Below are 20,885 nucleotides of genomic sequence, written 5' to 3' on the forward strand. Positions count from 1 at the left end.
CGCAAGGCCTTGGTTAACCCAAAAGCGCGTCTGCTGTTGATGCTGGCCCCAAAAGCTCTGCGAGGGCACAGCTCCAGCCTCGCCCTCTGCTCTCTGGCCGGAGCACCCCAAACCCCAGGGCTTTTAGGGGATGGGGACATCCCTTTTTCCCCCCGGCTGGCAGCACCCTGGTCCCACGCTGCCATCTCCACCTGCACCCAAAGCCACGTCCCCATCAGAGACGATGAAATATATCGGTGCTGGGCGGCTTCAGCACCAGGGACCACGCAGGGCTGCTTGGGGACCGGACCAGGACCAAGCTGAGGTGCTCAGGGGACACATCGGAACCCCGCTGGGGGCCAAACTGAGATGTTTTTGGGGAGTGGATCGTGATCGAGCCAGGGTGGTCAGGGACCGGACCACGACCACGCCAAGGTTCTCAGGCTCTGGATCAGGACCAAGCTGAGGTGCTCGGGGACCAGCTGGGGACTGGACAAGGGTGTTTGGGGCCTGGGTCAGGATGAAGCCGAGGACCGATCCGGGGAGCTCAGAGGTGAGGCCAACACCAAGCCGGGGACCACGCCACGGTGTTTGGGAACCAGGCTCGGCACCAAGCCGGGGCACTCAGGTTCTGGATCAGAACCAAGCCAGGGACCAAGCCTTGGAGCTCGGGGACCACACCAGGACCAGGGAAGGAGCCGTGCGGGTGCCCACGCCTGGTGGGGATGCTCTGGGGGTGATGCCAGGCAGGAGCTGCCAGGGGCAGGGGCATGGCTTCGGGGGGGCACAAGGGGGGGGAACGGCAGGCGGGGGGCGGGGGGGGGTGCAGGATGAGGCCGCATGGCAGCAGCAAGGCCCGGCGGAGGTTCGTGGGGAGACAGGCAGAGGGAGCTGTGCGGGAGGAAAGCGGCAGCGAGGAACAGTCCGGGCTCAGGCTGCAAAGGAGGAGGAGGCGGCTGCCAGCGCTCGCCCTCCCTCCTTCCCTCTCCCTCCATCCCTCCCTCCATCCCTCCATCCTTCTCCCTCCCTCCATCCTTCTCCCTCCATCCTTCGCCATGCGCGGCGCCCCCTGAGCCCCGCAGCGCCCCCGGGGTGCCCAGCACCCCCTCTCCCCACCCCGGCGGGGGCCTTCAGCCTCTACCCTCCTCCTCCTCCTCCTCCTCCCTCCGTCCTCCCCCTCCTCCCGCAGCCCCCCCCCCTTCCCTTCCCTTCCCTTCCCTTCCCTTCCCTTCCCTTCCCTTCCCTTCCCTTCCCTTCCCTTCCCTTCCCTTCCCCAGGGCCCTCCATGGAGCTGCCGGCCGCAGGGAGCCGGCTGCTGCCCGCGGGGCCGGGAGCCCGCAGCCCCCCTCCCTCCGCCCCGACCAAGCCCTGAAGCCGCCTCCTTTGTGCACCGGGGCGGGTGGGAGCTCTCGGCCCCCCCCCCCCCCCCTTCCCTTCCTCTGCTCCCCCCCCCGCGGCTCGGAGGGGACGGGGAAGCGGCGGAGATGCTGCCCTGGCCGCAGGAGCGAGGAGCAGGTAGGAGGGATGCTGAGCCGGGGGGGGGGGGGGGGGTAGCTTGGTCCCGGTCTGTCGCTGGCCTTGGGGACAAAGCTGATGCTGGGGGGGGTGGGGGGCGACGGGGGACCCGCTGTGCCCTGATCCGGGGGGGCCCGGCCGCCCTGCGCCCCCCCGCTGCTGTCACTGCAGCCCCAGCTGGGGAAGGATGGGGACCAGCACCCGCCACCCCCTTCCCCGCCGCCCCCCTCCAGCCCAGCAGCTGGAGCCTGCTGGTAATTCTGTATTTTATTTTATTTTATCGGGGGGTGGGAAATAAATAAAAAATTTTTAAAAAAGCCAAACAATGCGAAGAAAGGATCCATGATGGATCGGAGGTAGCGGCACCGAGGCAGCCCAGGGATGGGTTTTGCTGCTGCTGCTGCTGCTGCTGCTGCTGCAATCTCCCGGTGGCCACGAGCGCTGCCCGGCTCGGGATGCTGCGGGTTTGTGGGGCGGCCGCGGCGGCATCAAACCCCAAATCCTGGTCACCGTAAGGGGAAGGAGGCAGGAGAGGTTTTCATGGAGCCGGGGCTCTGCCCAGGACGAGGGGCGAGGCGGTGTGGGCATCGCACCTGCCTGGGTCGGATCCTGCCCTGGCTTAGGGCTGGAAAATCCCAAGCGAGGCGGATCGGGTACCCCGGGAGATGCGGGCGGGGATCCAGGCCTGAAATACCGGCGGCACGATGCCGTGGCCCCGGCCCTACAGCAGAAAAGCGCTTTATCATCCCCCCGGCACCAGAGGCAACCGATGGAAACCCAGAGTTCCCGGCCGTGCTTTGTGCTGCCGAGCTCCGGCCAGCGCTGAGCCAGGAGGGGTTAAGGGGGGAGGATGGATGCGTTTTGTAACTACCCCAAAATACAAACCCGGCCAGCAGACGGCTTCGGGAGCAGCCAGGCAGCTCCATAAATCCACCCTGCACATCTGTGTTCTTTTTTTATTATTATTCTTTGCACGGATTTCTTTCCCTTACTAATTTTTCCCTTAAAAAAAAAAATGGTTTTGAGGTGTGTGCTGAGCTCTGTGGGATATTGGTGGCTCTGAGCCAGCAGGACAGCCGCCCTCCTGGGTGGAGGAGGGTTCGGTGGTGATTTAGCCCTCTTGAAGGCCCGTGGTTTTGGGGTGCAAAGGGGCTCAGAGGGGTTTTAGGGTGCAGGGAATTGCCCTTTGCAGGCTATTGCAGAGGGGTGAGCCAAGGATGCTCCCACCCATGGGTCCCCTCGGTGCTTCGGGGAGGGGAACAGCCACGGCGCCTCTTTGGGGCAGAAACATGGTTGTGTTTTTTTTCAAGCTGGAATCCCGTGCCAGGCCAGCAGCTTCGTGCATGGAGACAACCTAAAATAATTAAACCAAATTCCTCGAGAGAGGAGGAGGCGATAACTGGGTGCTCCCGGCCCTGCGCGGGAAACGGCGCGGTTCTGGCGGCTGGGTTTCATCTGGCTTGTCCCGTTCCCCAAGGGTATTTTTTTCCCCCGATACCTTGAAGGGTTTGTGGGCAGGGGACAAAACAGGTCCCCATGGAAACACTCGGCATGGGAAGCCAGCTTGTCCTCTGCAGCTCCACGGCTCGGGGATCCCACAGCCCTGGGGCCAAAAAACCTCATGGGGAGCAGGATCCTGAGGTGTGTGGAGCCACGAGGTGACCCCATCTGGCCCCTGGGGATGTCTCATCCCTACACCACCTCCCTGGGGACATCTTGGGGCTTCGTGGCCAAGCAACAAACGGGACAAATCCCCATGGGGCTGGGTTGGTCTGGGATGGAGGAGCATCGGCTGTGCCTGTAGCAGGGGGAAGAGGAGATGGACAGCCCAGCACCCGCGGGGTGATCCCATCACAACCACGGGCTGTGGTCAGTCCCACCACAGTCCCAACGGGAACATCCCCGTGGGCAGCGGTGAAACCTAATGGTTGTGGTGAGGGGCTGGAGAAGTGATTGTGGGAGAGAAATCATGCTGTGGGGTGACATTTCGGGTTGGAAATTAGGAGGAATTTCTTCTCAAATAGAGTAGTCAGGTGTAGGGATGGGGTGCCCAGGGGGGTGGTGGCATCACCGTCCCTGGGGGTGTTTAAGGAAGGGTTGGACGTGGTGCTTGGGGACATGGTTCAGTGGGTGACGGTGGTGGTAAGGGGATGGTTGGACCAGATGATCCTGGAGGGCTTTTCCAACCTTAATTATCCTGTGATTTGATGACATGGTCTATCAGCACTGAGTCACCCTTTGCTTGGAGGAGGTGAGATCCAACCACAGGGATGCTCCTTGGGCTGGAGACCCCTGGCACCACAGAGGCCGCTCACATGGTGATTGTGCAGGAAGGCACACGGGACACCCCTCTGTGGCAAGCCCAGGGCTGATGGACAGAGATTCCCCATGGGTTGTCCACCTTCCCAATGGCTGTGAGCCTTCCCAAGGACTGTGCACCTTCCCAAGGGGTGTGGACCATCCCAAGGGTCATGGGTCTTTCCAACAACAGTTGTGGATCTTCCCAATGGTTGTAGACCTTCCCAAGGGCTGTGGCCCTTCCCAAGGTTTATGGACCTTCCCAAGAGTTGTGGACCTTCCCAAGGGTCGTGGGTCTTTCCCAAGGTCTGTGGATCTTCCCAGGGGTTGTAGACCTTCCCAAGGGCTGTGGACCTTCCCAAGGGTTTCAGACCTTTCCCAAGAGGAGGTTGATCATGTCCCCAAGGCTTGTGGGTCTTCCCAAAGATTGTACCAAGAAGAAGGACCAGGGAAGGACTTTTGGGGCCTTGCCATCCCTGTGTCACTAACCCCCCTCTCTCTTCCAGCACCCAGCACCACCTGATGCTGACACCCCCCCAGGACTTTGCCGGACCCCCTCTCCCATCCCAGGGCTCCCACCCCACCATGCTCCAGCGGAGCTGTGGCCCCACCATCCCGGCTTCCCCGACCCATCCCACGTGCCACCCGTCCGTCTGTCCCACGCCATGAGAGGGGCCGCACGGTTCCCCTGCGTTGGGGCGCGTAGCTGAGGGATGGCCTCGCTGGACCTGCCCTACCGGTGTCCGCGGTGCGGGGAGCACAAGCGTTTCCGCAGCCTCTCCTCGCTGCGGGCGCACCTGGAGTACAACCACACCTATGAGACCCTCTACGTCCTCTCCAAGACCAACAGCATCTGCGATGCCGCCGTCTTCCCCCTGGCCGCCGACGGGGCCCTGCTGACGCCGGCCGCCCGGCGGGACTACTTTGAGAGCACCTCCTTCCAAGGCAAGGAGCAGCGCTTCTCCTGCGACCTCGTCCCCGCCGAGGAGCTGGAGCCGGCCCCGTCCTCCTCCCCCTCGCCCCGCTATGTCCATGAGATCGAGATCCCGCTGACCGAGATCTTCACCCGGGGCAAAGCCGTGGCGCCGGCCCCCACGCCGCCGGCTGCTATGGACGCTGCCTACGAGGAAGGCCTGGCCCGCCTGAAGATCCGCGCCTTCGAGAAGCTGGAGGTGGACAAGCGGCTGGAGAAGCTGACGGAGGAGGTGGAGCAGAAGATCGCCTCGCAGGTCGGCCGGCTCCAGGTGGAGCTGGACCGCAAGAGCTCGGAGCTGGAGAAAGCCAAGCAGGAGAGCCTGCGGCTCAGCCGGGAGAAGCAGGAGCTGGAGGACCGGGCGTCCGAGCTGTCCCGCCAGGTGGACGTCAGCGTGGAGATGCTGGCCTCGCTCAAGCAGGACCTGGTGCAGAAGGAGCAGGAGCTCACCCGCAAGCAGCAGTGAGTCCTTCGTTCCTCCTCCTTGCGGTGGGGCGGGGGGACATCAGCCCCGGGAATGAGCCCCAAACACTGTCACCAAACCCTCTGAGCAGTGCTAGGGCGTGAGCCCCTTGGCAGTGCCCATTGGCATCATCACTCATCATGGTTTGTTTCTTATCCCACGTGGGCAGTGTCCACTTACACCTGAGCTCCTCCATGCCTGTGACCAAGCTGTCACGTCATGTCAGACTGCCCCAGAGCCACCAGTGCCCCATGGCGTGGCCAAACTGGGGATGCACGTGGCCATCAGGCTGAGGAACACAGTGGTGGCCACGTTGCTCCAGCCCATCTCTGGTGCCAACAGGAGTCCCCCAGCATCAGGACTGGGTCGTCCCCACTAACCCCACAGCTGAAGTGCTCATGGAGTGACCCATTGACCCACCCCATGGTCATAAACATGAAAAGGGCCACCTTGGCCGTGCCAAATTCAGGGTTATTCTCCCAGAAGAAGGGTGGTGTAGCCCGAGCAGTGTGACCTCCACTCGCTGTTAGGGCTGTGGCACTGCCCTCTGCATTTTCATCCCATGTTCCCCATTCAGACCCCCCCTTCCCACCCCAGGGCTGCTCCAGAGTTTCCCCCAGCCAAGCATTGAGTCCTTGCCCATCGGTGTCACTCAGCCAAACCAGACCTCGTCCCTCATGAGTTTCTTGGCCAAGCTGGAGGTTGTGGTAGTGTCCATAAAGTCAGCGAGGAGCAGGTGAAGGGGGACAGTCCCAGTTGTGCTGGACTGGGAGTGATGGGGAGGTTCCTCAAAGAGCTGTCTTGATGCCCACCATCTTCCACACATTCGTTAATGACTTTGACCCCAAAATAATGACTGGGGCTGGGAAGCAATGTGTGCGTTCATGGGATTTGCTGGTGTTGGGGGTGGTCCTGGGGTGCAGAGCAGGATGATGCTGGATAAGGGGACACCTCTTCTGTGGAAGGTGCACGTGTATGGGACAGGAGGTTTGGGGGCTGCCATCACTGTCCCATGGGTGTTTTCCAGGGGCACCTCAAGCATGTGCAGTGGCAGGATGAGGGCCAACAGGGTGGACAGCTCCAGAGCAGGGTGTGGAGAGATGTGGATTGGGGCAGATGGAGGTTGATCAATGGGTCACACATGGTTTGTTCAGTCCATGGACATGGTTGCCACCTAGGAACCTAGTTTTATACCCCAAAAATACCTTCTGGATCTAAATCTCCTTAGAGAAACCCTCCTACCCATCGACCATCCCCATAGGTCCCCCACCTCCTCCAGGCAGACCAGGGACAGACCACAAGCTGGCAGCAGGCTGGGGCTCATGGTAGCCCCTGTGAAAAGCAGGAAAAAAAGGGGAATCCAGAGCAAAAAAATTAATCTGTTGCCATTTATATATCTGTCCGACCCCCCCCCCCCAGCTTAAATTAATATTTCCAGTAAGGCTTCATCAGCCACAAGGTGGGGAGGTTGCTGGCTAACCTACACCCAGCCCATGCACCCAGTGACACCCAAGAGCCCTTGGCAGTGGCCGGTGACGTTTGTTCCCTGCAGCCATTGGCACGGGGATGCTTTTTGCACCTCGGCTCCGTTGGCTTTGCCAGGGGTGTTTTTCCACTCGGTCCATGGGAATGAGAGACGCGGGAGATAACCATCAGCATCTCCTTACACTGCCAGCCGCGTGCCAGCGCCCCATTTGCCTTCCAAATCTCAGGGACCCCTCGCCAGGAGCCTTCCTAAATTATTGCTGGTGATCACCCCTTCAAATGGCAGGTTTGGGGGCAATTAGTTGGTAATTAAAGGGCAATAATATCCGACAACATGAATTGCATCGCTGTGGGCTGCCTCCTCCTCTCCTTCCCCTTCGTACTCCAGGGCATGCATGCAGCCAGGTGTGCAAGGCTGGGTGTGCACAAGGCAGGAGCACAGAGCTGTGGTTGTGCATCTGTCAGTGTGAGCAAAGGTGTGAGAGCTGTTGTGTGTGTGTGTATACATCCATGTGTACATCACCTGTGCAGTTGTGGCAGGGAGATTACAGGGAGTGATTGGTGCTGGGTGTGCACGCAGCTGGGTGTGTCTGGGTGAGCGTGCTCATGGGTGTGCACGCTGTGTGTGTGTCAGGGTGTTTTTTTTTTTTTGTGTGTGTTTCCGTGGTGCTTTGGCACGTAAGAGTGGCTCTGCACGTGGGTGTGATGCACTGGTGGGTGTGCGAGATGGCTGTGCGTGTGTGTGCCTGGGTGTGCAAGCGTGCATTCGTGTGACAGGCGCATTTGCAGCGATGCGATAGCAGCGTGTCCGATGCACGTGTTTATGGGACGCACATGCTCGTGGGGCTGTGACGGCTGAGTGTGCCTGTGCGTATACACACATATTTTTGGGAATCGGATGAAGTCAGCAGCAGGGTGCGTGCCTGGACTCACGCATGTGTGGGGTGAGAGCAGGTCACTGTGCACTCTGCGTGCTGGGGACAACATTGCAGTGCCTCAGTACAGCAAATCCCTTGCCAGGACCCATCCAGAGGCTCAAGGCTCTGAGCTCCTGTTAATTAATACATTAATGAAGGAGCTGAAGGTGCAGCAAGGGATATGGGGCTGAGTGGGGTTTAAGTGTTCAGGCTGCCCTTGAGTTCATTCCCTTAAATCTGCCCTTCCCAAATGAGGCAGGGCACCGCTGCCACACTCTGCCGTCCTGCATCAACATCATCCTCCTCCCTCTGCTCTGCCGTGCCCAGGGGCCTGACCCCAGTCCTGGCAGCGAGGGCTTGGGCTGGGGTGTACATCCCAGAGAAGGTGCTGGAGACACCATCCCCACGTAACCAAGGTGGCTGCATCCATCCTGCACGCAGGAGCATCCCCTGGTCCCCAGCATGTCCAGATGTGGAACCATCCGGGCTGGGAGAGCCCCAAATGAGGCTGATGACGGACTGGGGTGGATGTGCACAAGCATCCCTGCCCAGCTGCTGGGCTGGGTGGAGGTGCTCAGCGGGGCTGGGTGGGGAAGGACCCGGGTGCCACCGCCACCCCCTGTCCCCTCCGCGCAGGGAGGTGCTGCAGATCGACCAGTTCCTGAAGGAGACGGCCGCCCGCGAGGCCAACGCCAAGGTGCGCCTCCAGCACTTCATCGAGGAGCTGCTGGACCGTGCGGACCGCGCCGAGAAGCAGCTCCAGATCATCAGCAGCAGCTGCGGCACCACCCCGAACGGCAGCCTGGGGCGCTGCGGCACGCCGGGCGCCAAGGCCATCGGCCGGCCGGTACCGGCGCGGGCACAGGCACGGGCACCCCGCGCATCCGGGCACGAGTGCTCGCGTGGCTTCTAGGGTGGCTGCAAAAGGGTTGAGCGGGGACACACGGGGGACCCCCGTGGGGATGCGGGTAACCCTGGCGGGGGGATTCCCAAAGGGTCTTGGTTGGTGTCTGGGTGCCACATGGGGTGAGGGTGGGTAAGGTGCAGGGGTGATGCTGGGGATGTTCTTCTGCATCCCATGTGGGCATGGACCAACACATCGGTGGTGCTGGGTGGGTGATGGGGGACGAGTCCACCCGCATTCCCTGCATCCGATGGGTTTCTCCATGTTGGGTCCTCACGTCCCCTCTCCCCACAGAGAGAGAGGCACCCAGGGCCGGGGACGGCCGTGCACGGCCCCTACGCCATTCCCAACCAGCGCTCCTCCTCCAGCACCGGGTGAGTGCGCCCATTTGGGATTTTAATGGGATGGGAGGTGCTCATGGGAAGGGGACACCCTCCCTGGGGTGCCCTTGGCAGGGACTGAGGTTGGACATCTCCATTCCTAAGGGCCTCGAGCAGGGCGAAAGTGGTGTCGCAGAGCTCGGGCTGCTACGACAGTGACAGTGCGGAGCCGTGCCCCACCGACGACACCGCCGACGGGCACCCCTACGCGGCGCGGGACGGTGGCCGGGGCTCGGGGCTGCGGCGCCAGGCCATCCAAAATTGGCACCGCCGGCCCTACCGCAACAGCACCGAGGGCGAGGAGGGCGACGTCTCCGACGTGGGGTCCCGCACCACCGAGTCGGAGGCCGAGGGCTGGGACCCGGAGGTGCCCGGCATCGCTGCGTCCCGGCCCCCCGGCAGCTGCCGGCTGACCGGTGAGACCGCGCTGGGGGGCTTGAGGATGGGAGGGTGCGAGGTTGGGGACAGGGATGCGACCATGCTGGGCAACATCATGGTGCGTGGAGGTTTTGGGTCGCCTCTCTCCTCTTCCCCATCTCCGCAAGGAGCATCCCTTCCCCGGCTTGCCAGTGGCACTGATGGCACGTGTCCCACAGCCAGGTCCGAGGGGGCTATGTGCAAGGGGGGCCGGCTGGAGAGGGGCAGCCCCGTCCACTCCAGCGAGGTGATCAGCCCCGAGATCCTCAAGATGAGGGCAGCGCTCTTCTGCATCTTCACCTACCTGGACACCAAGACCCTGCTGCGGGCGGCCGAGGTGTGCAAGGACTGGAAGTTCGTGGCCCGGCACCCGGCCGTGTGGACGCGGGTGCTGCTGGAGAATGCCAGGGTCTCCTCCAAGGTATGGGGACAGGGGTGGCACAGCCCAGGGTGAGGGCATACATGCATACTCTCTTGCACGTGCATTTTCACAGAGTTATGGCATGCATGTGTTTGTGCATGCTGAAACGATTGTGCGTGTGCGTGGTGGGGTGTGCGCAGACCTGCCCCGGATAGCCAAGGATGGGTGGCACGGGACATCACTGAAAATGCCCCCCCGTGACAGCCACCCCTGTCCCCCAGTTCCTGGCCATGCTGTCCCAGTGGTGCACCCAGATGCACTCCCTCACCCTCCAAAACCTCAAGCCACGCCAGCGGGGGAAGAAGGAGAGCAAGGAGGACTACATGAAGAGCACGCGGTGAGTCCCCGCGGCACCGGGCACCCCCCGGCACCCTTCCAGGGATGGTGATGCTCCACAAGCACCAATGGCCTGTTTCCACTCGTGGCCTTTCATCACCCCCTGGCTCCTGCTGTGGGTTTTGGGCCCCAGCATCCAAACCCCATGGGACCTCACCCACCCAGGGTGGCCGGAGGGAGAGCGAGCAGGGGTCCCCGTGCCTGATCCCGCCTCTGTCCCCGCAGGGGCTGCCTGGAAGCCGGGCTGGAGTCCCTGCTGAAGGCCACGGGCAGCAACCTGCTCATCCTCCGCATCTCGCACTGCCCCAACGTGCTGACCGACCGCTCGCTCTGGCTGGCCAGCTGCTACTGCCGGGCCCTGCAGGCCGTCACCTACCGGTAAGGGCAGCCCGCGGGGAGCAGGCAGGGAATATCCATGGGATGTGCTGGGACCCCTCTGATGCCCACCGTCACCCCCAGTGTCCCTAAGGAGAAATTCAAAAGCTGTTCTTGCAGCCCTCATCCTCTTCTTGCATGTTCCCAGGTAGACATTTCCCTTGCTGGTCCGTTCCCACCACCCCGTTCCCAGCTGGAAGTGTGTCTGGGGTCTTGGTACAGGGATGCTGCTTTATGTTAGAGATGGACAAAGGAGGAGAGGGGCACCAAAATGGGGTCCCAGTGAGGTTCTGCCTGCCTGCTGAAGGCTCCCAGTCGGGAGCAGAGCCCTCGGGGTCCCTCCATCCTGGATACAAGGACTGGTGTGCTATGGAATCACCAAAACCCACCGTGGATACCTTGCCCAAGGGCAAGGGCACGATGCCCATGGCAGTGCCCAGGTCCTGGAGGAGCTCAGGGGCTGCTCCTGCACCTTGGCCACCTCCCAAGGAAGCTCTGCCTCCTGTGGAGGCAAGATTTAGTTTTCCTACTCCCCTAGGGAGGACAATCCTTGCTCCACTGCCCCCTGCAAGCAACCACTTCAGGCTCAGCACCCCAAGTTGCCTGCAGGCAGCGGGTCTCCTCATCCCCCCCCAGGATGGGGAGTCCTTCGGGTGGGCAGGTGTGCCCAGGGCACCCCAAGGGTTGGACCAGGTGCTTGGGTGCTAGGGGGACCCCACACTGCGAGGCAGGATGGTGCCACCAGGGGTAACCCAAGGACTCGGCCACCAGCCCTTCGAGGGCACATCGCTAACCCGTGACTCTGACTCACGCCCAATTAACCCACCGCACGCCCAGGGGGCTCTCGGCAGGCACCTTTGGTGCAGATGTGTGAAACGGTCACGATAACACCTCTAGCTTATTTTTAGGCCCGCCTGAAGTTTCGAAGTAGGTCATTCAGAGTTAGGAAGCCTCAGCAGGGATCAGTGTGGGGACGTGGCCGGAGACCTCAGCCCGGGCTCCTGGCCTCGGGACAGTGATCCCTGACATCGCTGCTGCACTGCCTCGGTTCAGGGAGCCACGGGTGCCAGTGGGAGCTCCCCTGAGCCCATGGCACGGCACAAACGCTGGGTGGGGAGGTATTTGTGAAACCATCCCAGTGGGATCTGCAGGGGCGTAATATTTGCTCTGCAAGGATACATGGCCTGGGCAGTCCCAGTTCAACCTCTTGCGTTCATCCAAGCACCTGAGCACCGCAGGGCTGATGTGCCACCTTTCTTTTGGAAGACTTCAGCCTCCACCTTCAACCTCATCTTCCACAATCAGCCTCACCTTCAGCCTCACCTCCAAACCCAACTTCAGCTTCACCTCACCTTCTATTTTTCTAGATATTATGTGTCCGTAAGCCCAATTCCAGATGGAAATGCCTTCAGCCTTCCTGCGTGTGTGGGTGGTGGTTCCCGGGTGGGCTGCGGGCTGTATGCAGTGGGAGCAGCCCCCCACATATCCTCTGTGTCATTCCAGGAGCTCTACGGACCCCGTGGGTCACGAAGTCATCTGGGCCCTCGGAGCAGGCTGCAGGGACATCATCTCTCTCCAGGTCGCACCTCTGCACCCGTGGTAAGGGTCCTGCTGAGGCTGGCAGGGGCCGGGCCGAGCATGGAGGCTGGAGAGAAGTCGGGTCCCAGGTCCACGTTTGCTTGTGGGACCCCTGGGAGTTGGGTTCTGGGGGACCAGGAGCTCAGCCCCATCCCTGGCTGCAAAGACCGAGAGATGCTGGGTGTGGGAACCTCCCTGCCAGCCAGGAATGTCTCTGGGGAGACTGCCAGCACCAGAGATGATACGGGGGCCCTGATCGCTCTGGTGGTGACACTGAACATCAAATGTTTGTCTGAGCTCTTCACTACTTGTAGAGCAGCAGCCCTGAAGGGCCCGGATGATTTCAGAAGGGTGTCGAGTCACTGCGGAGTCACTGACTGCAGCTCCTCTCTTTTTTTGGGTCATGAAGATGCTGGGGGCTCCCCACTCCGTGACACCTGGGTGCTCAGGAATTCATGGCTTAGGAAACACCACAAACAGGGCTAGCTGAGAAATCAGGCAGGTCACTCAGCTCTGTGCCATGGGGCCGGGCACACCTCCTGGGCATCTCTTCTTGTCCCGAGAGGTTTGCTGTGATGGCGTGCCCTCCATCCAGGCAATGCCTGGATCAAGGTGTACAGAGGGGGATCTCTCAGCAGGAGAAGCTCGATGTCGAGTCCCTGATGACTTATTCCTTCCCTGGGGGACACCTCGAGTGACATGTAGGCTTCTCCACCTGCTGCTAGTTCGATCACTGCAGGCAACAGAGCTCGGACCTCCAAAGGTGAAGGATCTGGGGCAGAAGGACTCCGCTGTGTGCATGTTCGTGCTCTGCCCTGGTTGTAGGAACTCCTGGTCCCTGCTCTGTCCTGGTTGTAGGAACTCTTGGTTTCTGCTCTGCCCTGGTTGTAGGAACTCCTGGTCCCTGCTTTGCCCTGGTTGTAGGAACTCCTGGTCCCTGCTCTGCCCTGGTTGTAGGATCTCCTGTTTCCTGCTCTGTCCTGGTTGCAGCTCAGCCCAGGGTAGCTGCTCCGATGGAGACATTTGCCCTGGGGCCACCTCCTGCCAGCGTGGCCATTCCACCCACAGGGACGCTCATGGTGGGAGGTGAGCTTTTCTGCCAGCCCTCCCCAGCTCTTCCTTCTTCTTCTTCTTCTCCCCAGCCAGCAGCCAACGCGTTTCAGCAACCGCTGCCTTCAGATGATCGGCCGGTGCTGGCCGCACCTGCGGGCGCTGGGCATCGGAGGGGCAGGCTGTGGAGTCCAGGGACTGGCCTCCTTAGGTAGGTGGTTCTCTTCCCAGGGGACAGGGAGAGGGGCCCTGGCCAAGGGCATGGTGCACCCCTGGGTGATCTCAGGGCATGAATCCACCCCATGGACCCCCAAGGACCATGGTTGGATGCTGCTCCTCCTTGCTGCCACCCTTCCTCCCACCACCCTGCTGGCGCTGGCTGTCCCCATCCCTTCCCGGGGCTGTTGACGTGGGCTCTCTGTCCTTCCAGCCCGAAACTGCATGCGGCTGCAGGTCCTGGAGCTGGACCACGTGGCGGAGATCAACCAGGAGGTCGCAGCCGAGATGTGTCGCGAGGGGCTGAAGGGGCTGGAGATGCTGGTGCTGACCTCCACGCCGGTCACCCCCAAAGCCCTGCTGCACTTCAACAGTGAGTAGCCATGCTCGTGGAGCAGGGTTCGTAACATCATCTGCTGACCAAAATGCCACCACAGATCCACAAAGCAGACCGTTCCATCCAGCCCCACCAGCAGGAACATGCTGCTGACACCACGAGGTGCTGGGACCTCTCGTAGACCAGCATCCTCCCTGCAGAGGGCTTGGTCACCAAGAGTAGGTCTCCTGCATCATCAGGATGAGGTTTCCCTGAATATTGATGTGTTGAGGAGCACGGGATGGGTTGTAGGGTTAAACCCAGCTGTAGGGAGGCTGTCCCCACCAGTTATGGGGTGTCTCTGCCCCCAGGTGTGTGCCGGAACCTGAAGTCCATCGTCGTGCAGGTGGGCATTGTGGACTACTTCAAGGAACCCCACAGCCCTGAGGCCAAAAAGATGTTCGAAGAAATGGTGAACAAGCTCCAGGTAAGGGGTGCTGGTCCCGGGTCACCCAGTAGAGAACATTTGGCTCTCTGGGGGGACATCGTGAAGACTTGCTCTGGTTCAGACCCAAATCCCTAAGACCAAAACAAGATCTAGAGTGCTGCGATTCCTTCCCACTGCCTTAATCCTTCTGCTGCGCTGCAGGTTTGTTCCTCGAGGGCAGAAAAGGGCTGTTACTTCCCTCCCAGCACAACTTACACGCATATCTCTGTAAAGTCACTTAAAATCCACCCATGAAAGGAGAAATAGGGGTAATTTTATTTACACAGTGCAGGCTACACAGAGCTGCAGAACTTGTTTTTTGATGCTCGGCAGGGTCTGGGCTGTCCTGGGTCTGGGCAAGGTCCCCAAAGCAGATGTCTCCACCCATGCCCAAGGGAAAAAAAAGGGAAAAAGAGGTTCTTCAGCTTCTCTTCATCCTCTGGTTGCCTTCATCCCACAGAGGGCTGGGCACAAGGTGAAACGCCTGTGGGATGCAGGGCAGGAGGTGGGGATGGAGGCCCACCAGCACACCCAGATGGGGCCACACATCTCATGGGGCTCCTGCACTGCTGAGACCCAGACCCACACCCACCCCTGGGCTCGGGGGCACCTGCAGAGGAATTTTGGAGGGTCCCTCCTTGCCCACCACCACGCCACGTGAATGCTGCCTACGTGTCGATGTTGTCTGCCCCCAAGTATCGCTGCCGCCTGGAAAAGGTGCCTTAAACCAAGCAGAAACCAACCCCAGAGCTGGTTTCAGAGGCACTGAGGCAGTCCCATAAGGGACCCAAGTCCCCACGGGGTGTGGGTGGTGAGGTGGGACCAGGGCAGACCCCTTCCCATGGGTAGGACCACGAGATCATCTCCCCTCTCCCTCACCGGCCCCGTGGGGCAGCAGGGCCTGTCACATCCCCCACCAACCCCACTCTCTGCTCCTCCTCCAGGCCCTGAGGAAAAGACCCGGCTTCTCCAAGATCTTACACATCAAGGTGGAAGGAGGCTGCTAGACCTTCAGGGAACCACCAAGCACATTCCCTCTCCTGCCCGGCGGAGCCAGAGGCCCCGCACAACCGAACCCAAGCCCACCGCGCTCCCGGAGCCCGGAGACGCCGGCCCATGCACAAAACCCCAAAACTCTCCAGGCCTTAGTGAGCAGCCCGTGCTCGCCCCGGGGCCGGCTCCACGGACGTGTGGCGGGCCAGAAGGTGCTACTTAGGGGAATTTTTCAGCTGCCCAAAGGGGCAGGCCCGTGCTGTTTCCCTGAAGGGAAGACGGCTTCGAACCCCACGGCTGCTCATCGCCAAGGATCCTTGTTTGGGGAATGTCTTTTTCTTTGAACTCTCTTTTTTTTGGGGGGTTGTTTTTTCAGTTTGGTTTTTGGCCACTTGCTGGTGTGGGAGCTGAGGATGGCTCAGGCCACCCCCGTGGGCTCTTTGCAGAGCGCTGGGCCCGGTGTGTCACCACCAGACTGTCCTGTCCCCTCCGTGGGCTGGTGGAGGAGGGCTGGGAAGGGCCTTTCCTCCTCAGGAAGCAGTGCCCAGCCTTCCTGCGGGGTTTCTGCTCACTTTCATCACAGTTCTGTGACAGAAAGCCCGAAGGTGGGTAAAAGCTGCCCAGAAACCAGCAGCCGCGACAGCACAAGCGCAGCACAGCTGCGTCTGGGGGCTGCAGGAGCCAGAGGACACCAGGAGAAGGCCGCTTGTCCAGAGGCCTCCAGCCTCGCCTCCCCCCGCACCCACCCCTCCCTGCCAAGGCAATAAACCAGCCCCGAGGTCCTCGCCCACCAGGAAACACGGGTCATGCTCCCATCCCCACCAGCGCTGACCACCCGCCCAGGCTCCTTCTGGAGCCAGTTGTCCTGTGTGGAGAGGGGGACTAGCACGGGACACCCATATCTGTCGTCTCCTCGCCGTCCCCAGCAGCCCGAAGGAGAAACCCAAGCCAAATCATCCCGAAATCCAAAGCAGCTGGAGGAAGCACCAGCCCAGCCACCCTGGGAGAGCCCATATCTCCGTCCACCGCTTCTTTTATAATTCTGCTTTTGTTCTTCTGGCTCTCTCCTTCCTGCGACCTCGTCAGCCCCCAAACACCCTTCTTTTTCCAAAGGAGAAGGTTCTTGAAAGGCTTCCAGCAGGGTCAGGCATCTCCGTCCTCAGCCCTGGGGAGAAGACCCCAGGGGACCCCCATCGCAGCACTGCCCGCAGCAGGGACCTGGTGCCCTTATCCACGGCCCCAGCCAGGCGTGCTTGGACCCCACGCCTTATGCCGAGAGGAGCCGACTGGGAAGAGCAGATCTGGGAGGGATTTGTCTTCTTCTGGGCCACCGTTGAAGGTTTTGGTGCCTGTTGGCCAATGGGGCCGCCTGTGGCGCGTGCGGGGCTGAGAGGAATCGGCTCTTCCCGGAGCATCTCCCCTTCCTCCAGCCCTGCCAGGGTGCTGGGCTGCCACCGAGCGTCCCCTTGGGATGGAGGAGACCGCAGACCCGTCCCAGTACCACCTTCCCCACCCACATCACTGACCTCAGCGAGAAGCTCCGACCACGTGGCAACCCCCGGGGACCCCAATAGAAAACACCCAAATTGCCAAGGCCGACGGCGGGGCGGAGGCAGCTCCTGGCTCTCCGACCCCAGAAGACCATTTCGTCCCCTCCTCATCCCATCCCCGCTCTCTCCTCTGAAGCAGGGTAGGGTCGCGTGCCTTTTTTTTGGCCGTAACCCCCGACGTGAAGCACCTCCGCCCCCCGCTGACTCCCCGTGCGCACCGAGCATGGGATCCCCAAAAATTGCCTGCGAGAAACAACCATGTCCTGGGTACAAGCTCCCACCACGGGTTACCTCCACCCCGGGGAGGCTGGGACATGCAGAAATGGGGGCACAAGGAGCAAGGGGTGCCCCCACCAGCAAAAAAGAAAAACACCCAGCAAAGCTACAGCCCCCGGCCCCATGCGCCGCTGTTGTCACCATCCCATGAGCGTGGTGGCCCTGGTGGGGACGTCCCCATTGGAAACAGCGCAGAGACTTGTGAAATTCCCTTCAAAGAAACAAAGTAAGTATTTATTTCTATAAAAAAAAAAACAAAGAAGGAAAAAAAAAAAAAGATTTTAAAGGAAAATTATATACTCAGCATGTTTATACACTCTATGCTTAAAGACTATCGTGTCGGAGAGTTGTGGCCCAAGGCTGAAGGTGGCTGCCCCGGGTGTGCTGCTGGTCCCTGCTGGCTCCTGGAGGCTGCGAGGAAGGCGAGGATGGGGTTGGGGAGAGGCTGGGGAGACGTTGAGGACTTGGAGAAACCTTCGGTGCCCACCGGAGCGGCTGCCGGTGTTGTCGGTGCACATTTTGGCTTGTGGACATGGTGGCGTGGGGCATCGGTGGGTGGTTCGGCTTTGTGTGACGTCCCCGTCCCCCAGCCCCGTGAGGGTTTTGTCACATGGGACAGCCTCATCCCGAATCGGTGTTTCGGTGCGTCGCCAAGGCGAGACCAAACCAACTGCCTCCCCCTGGGGCATTCCCAAAAAGTCCAACTTCTGGCTTGGCAAAGCCCCGTTTTTACAAAAACCCGTGACGACACAAGGCCTTGAGCAGGTTCAAGGCTCTGAAGATGGAACGTGAGGGTTTTTTTCCCCCCATTTTTCTCAATGCCTGGGCTTGGACACATCCCTTCCTCCTCCTCCTCTTCCTCAGCCAGGGATGAAGGCATCCGACACGGTGACGTGGGCTTGGTGGTAATGAGAGCCCTGCATCTCCCCAGCCTTCCCAGTGGCTCTTAATTGCCCAGGTTGTTAATGGCAATGAGCTCATTAACGGTGTCTCAGTGATGGTTTCCCTGCTGGCTCCCAGTCCCACGGGCCCTGCAGCCCCCATCGCCCACCCTCTTCCCCCCCCACGGGTGCTCAGCAACGCTGCCCGTGGCCGCAGGCCTCTCCGCTCGGTCGTGGGGCTTCAGCCCTGTTCCCTCTGGAAACGATGGAGACCAAAAATCCCAAATCCCCCAGGAGCACCCTGAAATCACGCGGCGCTTTAGGGTGCCGGGAGGGAAGGCACTGCTGTAGCGTGAGCTCAACCCCATACCAGACCCTAGAGAAGCCCCACTGGGGCTCTGCGATGACAATCCCCAGCAAAAGCCAGGGGTTCCAGGGCGAGCAGCTTTCTTTTGGGGTTGTGGTGGCTTCCCACAGGATCAGTTTTGGGGGATTTCTTTCTTTTCTAGCGAGCTTGCCCAAAGTTGTCCCATGGCCAACGTTAGCGGCGTTCCCCTTCTCTTGAACCTCGGTGCCGGGCAGGGGCATCAAGAGGAATAACACCAGCAAAAGCCAGCTCGGGGGCCAAATTCACCCCAAATCCACGTTTTTTTCTGCCTCCGTCCCTCGTCCGTTGGGTTTTGCTCTGCATCCATCGCTCGCACCCAGGGCAGCGGCTGCTCCCCTGCGGCTGGGCTCGGGGCTGCGATGGCTCCAGGAGAGGAGAAAAGCCCCGCGTCGGCTCCGTCCAAGGAGGATTTAAATTTATTGAGCAAGCAAGGTGGATGGCAAGGGAAAAATATCCCAAATGTCGCCACGGGTCACAGCCCTGGCTGCCACCCAAGGCACGGGCAAGGCCAGGTCTTACACAGCCGAAAGGCTCTGAATTAGGTTGAAACAAACAAAAAAAAAAAAACAAAAAATATATGAAAAATGTTGATAAAGGCTCTTAGGCTCATCTCAAAGCAGACGACGAGTGATTTCCCTCAGCTCTAAGAGGAGCCGCGACGAAGCCAGCCCCTGCTGGGAGCTGGCACGTGGCTCCAGCCTCTCGTTTTGGGTTGAAAACCTGCAGGTTCGGGTGGAGCAACAGCGTTTGGGAATCGGTGCCAAATGACAACATGCTTTAAAAAAAAAAATAAAAATAAAAAACGGGGAGCAGGGTGATTTTAGCAGCTGGAAATGGTTTGTTGCAACCAAAGTGTGGCGGGGCGGTGGCGCAGGCCGTCCCCACCAGCGGGAGGAAAAGCTGCTGCAAACCCCTCCCTGCCGCACAGCAGCGAGGGGAAAACTGCCCGAAAGCAGGAAAATAAAATGGGATTTTCTGATCCAGCCTCAGGACCGAGCCCCGAGGGGGCAGGATCCGGGCTGGGGCCGGGGCCGAGCGGGTGCAATGGTGGGGGGGGCGGGCGGGATCGCTGTGGGGCAGCGAGGGCAACGCACACTTGCTTCGAGATAATCAGCGGAGGGGCTCCCCGAGGGACAGACACACGTCCCGCATCGCAATCGTTGCCCCTACAGCGCTTCTCTTGGTGGCTGCTCCAGCCGAAGCTCAGCCCCGGCGAGCGATGCCCGAGGCGCTCTGTACAGTGTCCCCCCCCCCCCCCCCATCCCCAAAAGTCAGCGATTTTGCCTCCTAAGTTATTTTTTTAACTCTCTATAAATCTAGGTCTATTTTAGTCTTTCGCAGCGATGTGCCAGTGTCTGGAGAACCAAACGTCCCTTTCTGCCCCCCCCATCCCACGGCCGCGCCGCCCCCGATGCTAAAATGGGTCCCCGACGCTGGAGGTGCCGGAGGAGGGGGGTGGCCGCGGTGGCTCTGGGGGTGGCAGCGGGGTGTCCCCGCGACTGCTGCCCCTCGGCCGCGGACCCCCGTGGTTTTAGCACTTTGGTTGGTACTATCACCTGTAGACGCACTTTGATGTTGTTGCTTTGAAACTTTGCCGAGTGTAAACAATGTGTATTTAAAGAATTACAAAAAAAAAAAGAAAAAAAAAAGCGTGTAAAGAGCTATTTTATGATTCGGAGTTGAATAAAGACGCTTGAGACCGAGGCGGGGTTTTTGCTCACCCCGGGGCTACGAGGAACCCAGGCCAGCGCATGTATCCCTGAGTCCCGCACCAAACCAGTGCGACCAGTTGCCGCTCCAGGCTTACTGGAGGCAGCCCCTCCCGCTGTTACTTCCCTCTCCCTGTGGGCACAGGGCATCCAGGAGCGTTTGGCAGCGCCCAGCTGCAAGATGCTGCCAGAGCCCAGAGAGAGCTCGAACCCAAACCCAGCTGCCAGGGGCTGAAAAGAGCCGAGCTCCCCCGCAAAGGATCCAGCAGCAGCCGGCCACTCCCAAACGCCCTCGACGCCCAACTCCTGCTTTTACGCCTCCCAGCCGGAGAGCTGAGGTATTTTCTCTCCGGGGCGTTGATGTTTTAACACCCAGGCTAAGGAACGGCAGGAGGGTTTTTACGCAAGGGCCGCAGCTGCCCCCGCTTTTGAAGTACAAGCGCTCACGTGCTGCAGAGAGCGGGTAACAGAACAGCTCGAGTGGAAGTGACCCACGGAGATCACGTCCACTTGTAATGCATTTGGTGGTGTAACAGGGCATCAACTCGACTAATTCAGTGAGATCTCAAAGGTATATCAGATCTCAAAGGGCTGATACCAGACATAAATTTCTCCCCCTACTTTCCATTAACGCTTTTGAGGGACCTGCCCCACCCCCAGAGCCCCAGCCCGTGTCCCCCTGCTCCCTGGCAGGGAAGCCCCAGCCCCAGAACCATCGCTGAAGCCCCACCAGCCCCACGTCTCCTCCCCACAGCCCCCAGCCGGGGCTGGAGCTGTTGGAGCACTCCCCTGGCACCAGCTTCCATCGAAGAAGAGGCAGGACGCAAGCAGCCCATTAGGCAAACGCAAGTAGAAATGTCCCTGAGCAGTATCGATGGGGAAAATGGGGGAAAAAAAAATGGTTAAAATGTACAACAACCTCAAGCTACCACCCTGTAGAATAAAGCAAGCAGCAAAGAGAAGAAAGCCACCAAAGCC

The 20,885-nt window shown here is 60.4% G+C and overlaps 1 protein-coding gene across 3 annotated transcripts; it reads left to right on the forward strand.

Annotated features, from left to right (window-relative positions):
• Window positions 1-1,231: 1,231 nt before the first annotated feature.
• Window positions 1,232-19,019, forward strand: FBXO41 (F-box protein 41). 3 transcript variants are annotated; one of them, XM_083834130.1, is made up of 13 exons: window positions 1,232-1,494; window positions 4,299-5,227; window positions 8,267-8,495; window positions 8,829-8,908; window positions 9,020-9,330; window positions 9,511-9,752; window positions 9,974-10,089; window positions 10,314-10,466; window positions 11,967-12,062; window positions 13,184-13,302; window positions 13,522-13,680; window positions 13,995-14,110; window positions 15,055-19,019. In XM_083834130.1, the coding sequence occupies exons 2-13, from the start codon at window positions 4,506-4,508 to the stop codon at window positions 15,115-15,117; spliced, it is 2,406 nt and encodes an 801-aa protein (XP_083690256.1). In that variant the 5' UTR covers window positions 1,232-1,494; window positions 4,299-4,505; the 3' UTR covers window positions 15,118-19,019. The 3 variants fall into 3 exon arrangements, with proteins under 3 accessions (XP_083690256.1, XP_083690257.1, XP_083690255.1); XM_083834131.1 differs by having other exon boundaries at window positions 8,267-8,477; XM_083834129.1 differs by having other exon boundaries at window positions 4,306-5,227.
• Window positions 19,020-20,885: the final 1,866 nt, after the last annotated feature.

The sequence above is a fragment of the Anser anser genome (genome assembly GCF_964211835.1).
Source record: "Anser anser genome assembly, chromosome: 4".
NCBI lineage: Eukaryota > Metazoa > Chordata > Aves > Anseriformes > Anatidae > Anser > Anser anser.